This window comes from Primulina eburnea, chromosome 17 (genome assembly GCF_022965805.1).
Source record: "Primulina eburnea isolate SZY01 chromosome 17, ASM2296580v1, whole genome shotgun sequence".
Taxonomy (NCBI): Eukaryota; Viridiplantae; Streptophyta; class Magnoliopsida; order Lamiales; family Gesneriaceae; genus Primulina; species Primulina eburnea.
The window spans coordinates 18,875,454-18,885,508 of record NC_133117.1 but is presented as its reverse complement, the minus strand read 5'-3'; the positions used below and the strand labels follow the sequence as shown (position 1 = coordinate 18,885,508).

General features: G+C 39.7%; 1 protein-coding gene across 1 annotated transcript; it reads right to left on the bottom strand.

The window, feature by feature from the left end:
- Positions 1-1,476: 1,476 nt before the first annotated feature.
- Positions 1,477-8,441, bottom strand: LOC140817924 (uncharacterized). Its single transcript, XM_073177715.1, has 7 exons — positions 8,204-8,441; positions 7,273-7,328; positions 5,558-5,761; positions 5,169-5,453; positions 4,176-4,269; positions 3,082-3,234; positions 1,477-1,769 (listed from the first exon to the last, which is right to left on the bottom strand). The coding sequence occupies exons 1-7, from the start codon at positions 8,439-8,441 to the stop codon at positions 1,477-1,479; spliced, it is 1,323 nt and encodes a 440-aa protein (XP_073033816.1).
- Between the last annotated feature and the right edge of the window lie 1,614 nt (positions 8,442-10,055).

The window sequence follows — 10,055 nt, the reverse complement described above, 5'->3', positions numbered from 1 at the left end:
AAATACTCACTAGTCACTCCAAAGAAATTCACTCGTCTCTCCTCTCGTATTTTTTTTTTGCTCACAACAAATACTCACTAGTCACTCCAAAGAAATAACACTCACACTCAAGTAATATCACTTAAATTTGAGAGTTCTTTCAAGAGCTTCAAGCTTTGTGTTTTGAGTAAATCAAACAATCAAGTTTCAAACTTGTGAACAAATGCGACCGACTCACTTGGACTGTGTAGACAAGCAATTCGAATATAAATATATATTTTTTTTTTGACTGTGTGAGACAATTGAATATGACTCTATGAAGACAATAGAACAATATATCAAAAAGAAATAATGGTGAATTTTCGGAATTTTTTGTACTCTTTTTTTTTTTTTTTTTTTTTGAATTCCGAAAATTCAAAAGAAAAAAAGGACTCAAAATTACGTGTATCACAGATTCACGAAAAAATACGAAGAACGATAGAACAAACAGATCTGAAAGCGAAATTAAATAATAATTAGATCTGCGGAAAGAACAATTGATAAACTCACTTGAATTCAATTAACCTAAAGCTCTGATACCAAATGATATGAATCTTGACACGAATAAATAGCAAACACGATTAAAAATAAATCGCACCCTCTATTCAATTACGATATTAAGATTCGTGTGTTTTTCCCGATCTTTTGAATCAAGTATTGTGTGATATTCACCTCTAAACTAGCAAGAGTTTAGCAACAAATAAACACGAGGATAAAAAATCGAAAACTATACGAACCTTCGAAGAACTTTGCCTACGACAATCCGCACAAGCAACGATCGACAAACGCCACAAAGTTAAAAACTTTGATAAGTTTGATTTTGATTTAACAAAGCTTGGCTTTGAAAAGTTGAGAGAAAATTCTCAAAAGTTTTGATAAACTCAAAATATTATGTGTATTGTGTGTAATTTTTCGTCCAACATAGTCAATATATCAAAAGATATCAAGAAATCTAGTTTCCTAACAAAATAAAACTCTAAAAAAGGTAATTTTGTCGCGCAGAAAACACTAGGCACGGACCCCGTGCAGACCTCCGTGTCTGGGTCCGTGTACATACTGTACTAATCTTCAGTCTGGATCAAGGGACATGGACCCCGTGCTCACCTCCGTGTACGGGTCCGTGTAGGCACTGTATTTGTCAATAAAAAGGGCACGGACCCCGTGCCTGGGTCCGTCTCCAGGTCCGTGGAGCCACTGTAAAAACTCATCCCAGCTTGTAAAGGACACGGACCCCGTGTGCAGGTCCGTGTATACGTCCGTGTAGCCTCGGGTTTCTCCAACAATGCTTGAATGACATTCCGTTGGCCTCCAAACGTACTCCCATGCGTCACGACCTCTTCCGGCTTGCTCATGACTCCTTGTAGCGCCTCCTTGAATCTCTTTAGTCGACCCCTCGTGATTGGTCCCTCCGGCAACTGCAAAGGATCCCATGCTTTCCTTGGGACGTCCATGTTTGCATCAGAATCCTTGAATAAACTTCCTGTAATATCCAGCCAATCTCAAGAAGCTACGGATCTCTGCCACGCTCTTAAGCACTGGAAAATATCTTACTGCCTCAACTTTACTGGGGTAGAACTCTATGCCATCCTGAGATACAATGTGGCCCAAGAATTCCAGTCTGTCTAGCCAGAAGTCGAACTTATTGAACTTGGCATACAGCCGCCTGTCTTGTAAATTCTGCAGTACTGTCCTCAGATCCTGACTGTGCTCCTCTCTGCTCCACGAATAGATCAGGATATAGTAAATGAAAACTATGACGAACTAATCCAAATATGGCTAAAACACGCAATTCATGATATCCATGAAGATTGTTGGCGTATTCGTCAAACTAAAGGGCATCACCATAAACTCATAGTGCCCATAACGCGTTCGGAAGGTTGTCTTATGCACGTCAGATTCTCTAACCTTCAGCTGATGGTATCCAGATCGGAGATTTATCTTTGAGAATACCGAAGCTCCCTGAAGCTGATCAAATAAATCCTCGATCTTCGGCAATTGATATTTGTTCTTGACTGTGACTATGTTCAGCTCTCTGTAATCAATGCAAAGAAGCATATTGCAATCCTTTTTCTTTACAAACAGAACCGGCGCTCCCCAAGGGGACAAGCTAGGGCAAATGAAACACTTATCTAGCAGATCTTGAATCTGATCTTTCAGCTACTTCATCTCTGCAGGTGCTAAACGGTAGGGTGCCTTAGAGATCGGCACTGTGATTGGCATGAGCTCAATAGAAAAGTCCACCTCTTTGTCCAATGGGATGCCATAAACATCATCAAGGAAAACACCAAGGAAATCTCTAACCACATCGACGTCCTCTAGCCTCTACCTGACTTGCTCTGACAGCCTGGTAGCTATTATTGTACGTGAACTCAACCAAAGGCAAATTGGAATCCCAGCTGCCAGGATAGTCGATAGTACAAGCTCTGAGCATATCCTCCAAAATCTGAATAACTCTCTCTGATCGACCGTCGCTCTGAGGATGATATGTTGTACTGAATGCTAACCGTGTACCCAAGGCTCTGTGTAAACTCTTCCAAAACTCTGAAGTAAATCTAGGGTCACGATCAGACACAATCGACACAGGAACACCATGAAGTCTAACAATCTCTGCTATGTACTCTTCGGCATACTGGTTCATGGAATACGTTGTCTTGACTGGGAGAAAATGCACTGACTTGGTCAATCGATCAACGATAGCCCAAATAGAGTTATAGCCTTTCTGCATTCTAGGAAGACCAATCACGAAGTCCATTGTAATGTGCTCCCATTTTCATTGAGGAATCGGCAATGACTACAATGTCCCAGCAGGTCTATGGTGCTCGATTTTTACCTGCTGAAAGGTTAGACACTGAGAAATAAACATGGCAATATCCTTCTTCATACCTGGCCACCAATAGAGTCTACGAAGATCCTGATACATCTTGGTACTACCTGGATGTATCGAGTATGGTGCGGTATGTGCTTCTGTCAAGACGTCTCGCCGAATATCATCACTAGTAGGAATGCATATACGGCCTCTGAATGTCCTCAAACCATCTCTATTAATCCCAAACTCTGAATTACCTCTCTCTTCTGCTCTAGTTCTCATCTCTGTCAACTGTGCATCAATGGCCTGCTCTCTACTGATCATGTCCGTCAATGTAGCCCGAATGATCAACGCTGAAAAGCGAGCGATAGTTCCCTGAACCACCAAAGCTATCTCTTCTCGTTGCAAGTCTAACAAGAACGGCTTCTGGATCATAGAACTCAAATAGGAACTTGACTTACGGCTCAATGCATCCGCTACAACATTCGCCTTCCTTAGGTGGTAACTAATCGTCACATCATAATCTTTGAGAAGTTCTAAACACCGTCTCTGTCGCATACTGAGTTCTTTCTGAGAAAACAAATACCTGAAACTCTTGTGATCCGTGAAAATTTCACACTTTTCGCCATATAAATAATGTCTCCACATTTTTAAGGTGAAAACCACAGCTGCCAATTCCAGATCATGCGCAGGATAATTTTTCTCATAATCTTTAAATTGACGAGAAGCATAGGCAATAACTTTTCCACGCTGCATCAGCACTGCACCAAGGCCCTTCTTCGACGCATCAGTATAAACAACAAATTCCTCTGTACCACTGGGCAATGCAAGTACCGGAGCTATCGTCAACTTATCCTTCAACTCCTGGAATCCCCTTTGGCATTCATTGGACCACTCAAACTTCACAGTCTTCCTCGTTAGATTGGTTAATGGCAGGGCAATCTTGGAAAAATCTGAAATAAAACGACGATAATAACCCGCCAAACCAAGAAAACTGCGTACCTCTGATACAGTGGTAGGGATAGGCCAATTCTGTATCGCCTTGATTTTCGCTGGACCTACAGCTAAACCATCCTTCGAGACAACATGGCCTAAGAAAGAAATCTGCTCCAACCAGAACTAGCATTTCTTCAATTTAGCATACAGCCTTTTCTCTCTCAACAATTGAAGAACAACTCTGAGGTGCTCTGCATGAAGCTCTCTGGTCTTGGAATAAATCAATATATCGTCGATGAAAACATTGACAAAGCTATCCAAATACGGCTTGAACACCCGGTTCATAAGATCCACAAAAACTGAAGGAGCATTAGTCAAACCGAATGACATCGCAAGAAATTCGTAATGACCATACCTGTCCGAAACGCCGTCTTATGGATATCAGACTCTCTAACTTTCAACTGATAATAGCCAGATCGCAGATCAATCTTCGAAAACACTATATCCCCCTGCAGTTGGTCAAAAAGGTCGTCTATCCGTGGCAATGGATATTTATTCTTAATCGTCACTTTGTTGATTTCTCTGTAGTCAATGCACAGCCGCAAAGACCCGTCTTTCTTCTTGACGAAAAGAACCGGAGCTCCCCAAGGCGAAGAACTCGGCCGAATAAAACCTTTATCCAAAAGATCCTGCAATTGTGTCTTCAATTCTTTCATCTCTGTTGGGGCCATTCTGTACGGAGCTTTGGAAATAGGAACCGTCCCCGGAACTAGATCGATCACAAACTCTACATCTCTGTCCGGCGGTAAACCCGGCACATCATCCTCAAATACATCAGGGAACTCTCTCACAACATCAATATCATCAATACTCAACTTCACAATTCTATCCATATCAACAATCGAAGCCAAAAACCCATCACAACCTCTGAACAACAACTTCTTAGCATCAAGACACGAAATAAAAGGAAGAACCAACGAAGTACCTGCACTGACGAGCATAACTTCCTTATTTCCATCATCTGAAAATTTCACCGTCTTGGCAACACAATCAATCGCTGCACGGTAATTCGATAGCCAATCCATGCCAAGTATAATATCAAACGCAACCATCGGAATAACAATCAAATCGGCATAAACCACTCGTTCATCTGTTTGACAAGAACACACATACAAAATAGACGTGGGCACAACACATCCCCAGAAGGTAATACAACATTAAACTGAAGGGGAAGAATAGAAGGAACTAAACCCAAAGATCTCAAAAATAGTTCGGATATAAAAGAATGAGTAGCACCTGTATCAATCAATGTCGTAGCTACTCTGCCTGAAATTAAGATAGTGCTAGAGATCATAGAAGAATCAGGGTTGATACCTTCCTTCGTCATGGTGAAGATGCGACCCTGCACCTTCTCTTTACTCGATCTTCTCGGACAGTCCTTGGCGATATGTTTTGCAGTACCACATCGGTAGCACGTAGGAGTACCAAATCTACACTCTCCACTGTGATAACTACTGCACTTGGGACACAACGGCTTCTCTGGATCAGATGGAACTGTCAGTGCTTTAGAACTCAACTCTATCTTGCCATTCCCTTTGAAACTACCTTTCCCTCTTTGGCTCGAGCCTTGACCCCTTTGAGCAATAGCCTGCTGCCTCGCCTGTCTCTCTCTAGCAATATCTTTTTCATCTTGCTGGGCTAACAATGCTTTAGCCACGATCTCTTTGAATGTCACTTCCTTAGACATATTGATGTCCCTCCTGATCTCTGCTCGAAGTCCTCTAATGAAATGAGCACCCTTGTCTTTGTCATCGAGGAAATATAAGGGGCAAACAGACGGCCTTCCTCAAACTTCAAAATGTACTCATCAACATTCATACTTCCTTGTCTAAGCTCCAAAAACTCAGTCTCCTTCTGAGCTTGAAGTGCATCCGAGAAATACTTGTCGTAGAAAAGATCCGTGAAATCTTGCCAATTAAATGCCGGAACATCAACACTTACCTTGGTAGCATTCCACCAAATACGTGCAGCTTTGACTAGCATGAATACTGCACAACCAACTCTGTCCTTGTCTTCATATTTGAGATGATCAAATATCACCTCAAGTGCTTTAATCCACTCTACAGCTACCAATGGATCAGTGCTTCTAGCAAACTCAGGCGGATCCATCCTCTTAAAAGCAGTAAAGATCCCATCAGTCCCAACTGCTTGAACCACTTGGTCTCTCCCTTGGCCTCTACCTTGACTTGAACCTTGCAAAGGGAGCAATTGTTGAATCTGCTCACTGTGAACCTTGGCTTGCTCTTTCAGTAATTTGCCGAACTCATCGACAACTCTCGATGAGGAGCTATCCTCACCCTCTGAAGCCTTTCTCTTAGGAGGCATTAAATCCGACAATGTGCTCACACAATACATATCAACCGATAACAATAAATAGATGTAGAAGAAGACATACCCGGACCGTTGAAAGTAGACGAAGTCATATGCATTGGTCCGAAGAACGTTGCTTTGATACCACTAAATGTAACACCCTTGACTGATTTTAATAAAATAAAAGGGAAATTTAAATTTTACTTAGAGGAATGAAGGATTTAAAAATAATTTCTTGACATGAATATAATCCCAATATATTTACAACCAAAAGTATATAAGGGATCAACAAGGTGTTGAATCAAAATACAAAATATCATTTTGTTCATGTCAATAGGCCAACAAGATATCTTTCTTCCTTCCATCTCTGTACATATGACTTCGGCCCCAATCAACGTCCCGGCTCGTCACTCTTATCTGCAACACATGAAATAACTGGAATGAGTATAAAACTCAGCAAGTGAAACTCTTACATAGCGATGTATACATATCATACTCTGTAAAATATGACTTTGAAATCATTAAATACCATCTAACTCTTAATACATGAATAATATAGTAGAACATGAACAATAATGATGGTATTTCTCTTTTCTCTGATGGATTGATATCTAAATAGTATCTCTGTCTGTATACCTATATCCCATCGATATAAATCGATTATTCTTTTGGGATATAAGCCTATGGTCGTTGATCAACTAATTGCATGCAATCTCTGACTATCTATTTATCAATCCAATAAATCATTTGAACTGTCTCTTGGGCATTAAAACGAACACTTTGAAGACTCTCCTCTTTTGCATTCCCTTTGACATAATTGAGACATACAAATGCCTCTAATATACAACAAAGTGTATCAATACATAACATGAATCAAATGGAAGGGAATGGCATGTTAAAACCATTGAAATACAATACATATACTTCATGTGAGCACAAGGAATGAATTCAACTTACAACCAATGGAAACCTTGATTCTAATATCTTGGTACAAATCCTAGAACAATAAACCATGTATTGAACCATCAACAACTTAATAATCACAAACCCATACCATAAAACCCATAAAACCAACACAATCAATAATCTCATAATTTCCCCCAACACCATAAACCAAGAAATAAATAAAGCCACAAGATTACCTTAGCTCCTTGAACCCAAAATGTTCTTGTTCTAACTTCAAGAACCCAACAAGATGCTAGAATCAAAGAAATAAAAGAAAGTAAATGAGAACCCTAGCTTCCCATGAGCTGAAGAACCGAGAGAATTGGGAAAGAATGAAGAAAATTGAGGCAACTCTTGTATTATATCACTTAAATCTCGAAAATACGACTTTACTATTCACTGACCGCGGGTGCGCTAGCCTTCTTACCGCGGGTGCGCTAGGAAGTCTGTACCACTTCCGAAAATTCCAAACGAACGACCGCAGGTGTGCTGCATAATGGACCGCGGGTGCGGTATTGCTTCTGCCCAACCACCGCAGGTGCGGTGTCTTTTCTAGCGTGGGTGCAGCGTCCCTACTATCAACTCACCGCAGGTGCGGAAGCTTTCTTGGCGCGGGTGCACTCTCCTCTATAGCCAACAGTATACGTAGAAACTAAAAATCGAATCGCAACGTCTCTTCTCCTCATAATTTGGCAACACTCTCAACAAGAAAGTTGAACCTCTATATCTCATCTAACCACTCCAATTGGCCTCATACCAATTGGCTCAACATACAAATTATCATGAATTAAATCGTAACGACGCTACAACATAACTACACATCATCTATAATCAACAATACTATAAACCATAAATCGAAACTCTTAACATTAAAACTATACTTAAACTTAACCAAGGAGTCAATAAACATATTAAATCTTAAACCGTACCGTTCATCAAGATTGGATATTAGACCTCTCCCCAAAGGTGAAGAGACATATACTACAGCAGATAATGACTCAACAGACAAATCATGCATCAATGCAAATATTTCAGAAATAAAAGTATGCGATGCACCCGTATCAATCAATACAGGGAAAAATCTTTGAAAAAATTCAGTCTTAAAAATCTTCCAAGTAATAACCGTACCTTGATGCTCCAAAGCTCTCTTGGTCGTGAGCCCCCAATTCTTCGCAACATCATGCAACTGGTGCCCAATCAGTCTGACTCTACGCTCATCTGTATAATCAAGTGAGTCAAACAACATCTCAATATCATCAAGCCAGCTCTCACAGGCAACTGACGTCTCAGTGCCCTTCAGAGTCGGTGGTTTAAACGACTGAAATCTCTTCAGCAGTGTTTCTATCGGTGTCGCTGTCACATCCATCGGATTATTTGAGTTACTACCCTGTTCTGATATTCATCGAGGAGGCATATCTGATTATCAAATGGATTAGTAATCCAATCTAACAAATCTGTTTCAGTCCTCCTCTGATCATCTTACTGCTGATCAAGAATCGTATCTGATTCACTCCGGTAATACACGTTTTGCAATCAATTAAGATAATTAGGTAAACATGTATTTAAAGCAGTAAAACATGTTGTGATATTAGCATATAATATATGTAACTCAACATCATAATCAATCGCATGCTAGCACCATAGAAGCAAGAAAGAAAACTCAGTCTACCCCGCTCACTCGCTTCTATCCCAGTCTAAGGAACATACAGCTCTGGTGTGGGAACCCGAACCTAATTCCTCTTCTTAAATCGTCTTTGGGATTAAATGGATCAATTAATTGTATGGGTCTAAATTTTTAAAAAAAAATACATAAGTGCGCAATATATGATAATCAATCTTATTTCATTTACAAGATTAAAAGCAATATCTACATCAAGATCCATAGTACAAGTTTTTTACAAAATAAAACAATAACATACCAGTGTTTATCAACTACAAGTCATGTGTTGAACAACAGCTCTATTTCTAAGCCCGGATCTCCACTCTAATCTCGATCTCCCATCCTCTTCTCGACGCTGATCATGTCCCACCTGTTGTCATGCACACATACAAACACAACAACAGCCGGATAACTATGGTGAGAATATAATTCCTAGTATAAACAACGTATACATGCATTTCATATAAATATATACAAAAGCATATAATAGTTATCAGAACATGTATCATAATCTGAAAGACATGAATCGATATAAAACTGTAAATCAAAATCTTTGACTCTTAATCTCTGACTTGACTCTTTTCTAGTCTAGGGATCCCAGTTCTCGGAGTTTTGGCACATTATATCGAATCTCTGCAATAGGAGTCGATCTACTCCTAAGCACATCGATATAAACCAAACATCCAGTGTCTTGGCACCTCTTCCAAAGACTCTTTCTCGATATCTATCTTCTATTCTCTGCTTTTCTATAAATCAATAGAATAAGCATACACATTCAAGAAATAAAAAGGTATTAAAACAATAACAAATAAGTATGTGATTTTACGAAACTCAAGTTATCTCTTACTCGAGTCATATCTCCCGGTTAACATTGATTTGTACCTTTGTTTTCGTCGATCTGACGATGTTGAAGTCTTGAATTCGAAGCTTTCACTACTAATTGGTAATGACATTCAAGAGCACCCCATCATATACATTTCAACTCAAGGCTTGCTATGATCAATACTCAATTTATCTAGATTCCAACGGCATAACGGCGCACTCTCGATATAACCGTCAACGCAATAACAAGATACCAATCATAACTCATAATCAATGACAAGTACAACTCACAATATCAAAAGTTGCACAATCTCATTCAACCATAATCTGGAAAAGTGATAACAATTGCATATACGGTCCATTCTTTTGATTCTACAATCTCTAATATCTCAAAAACATATGATAGCACTCAATTCCTGATTTCACCAACACCTCAATTTAAAACCATACAGGAATTGAATAAAACTTACATCTCGTTGAAGCTCTTGACGAGAAGAT

What these genes read in the sequence shown, in the direction of transcription:
- LOC140817924 (XM_073177715.1), bottom strand. Translation starts at nt 8,441, where the DNA reads ATGGATGTGACAGCGACACCGATAGAAACACTGCTGAAGAGATTTCAG. An exon ending in TTTGGGTTCAAGGAGCTAAG is followed by an intron (nt 5,762 to 7,272) that starts GTAATCTTGTGG and finishes AATGCTACCAAG; the next exon opens with GTAAGTGTTGATGTTCCGGC. An exon ending in GAAGATCGAGTAAAGAGAAG is followed by an intron (nt 4,270 to 5,168) that starts GTGCAGGGTCGC and finishes GACCAACTGCAG; the next exon opens with GGGGATATAGTGTTTTCGAA.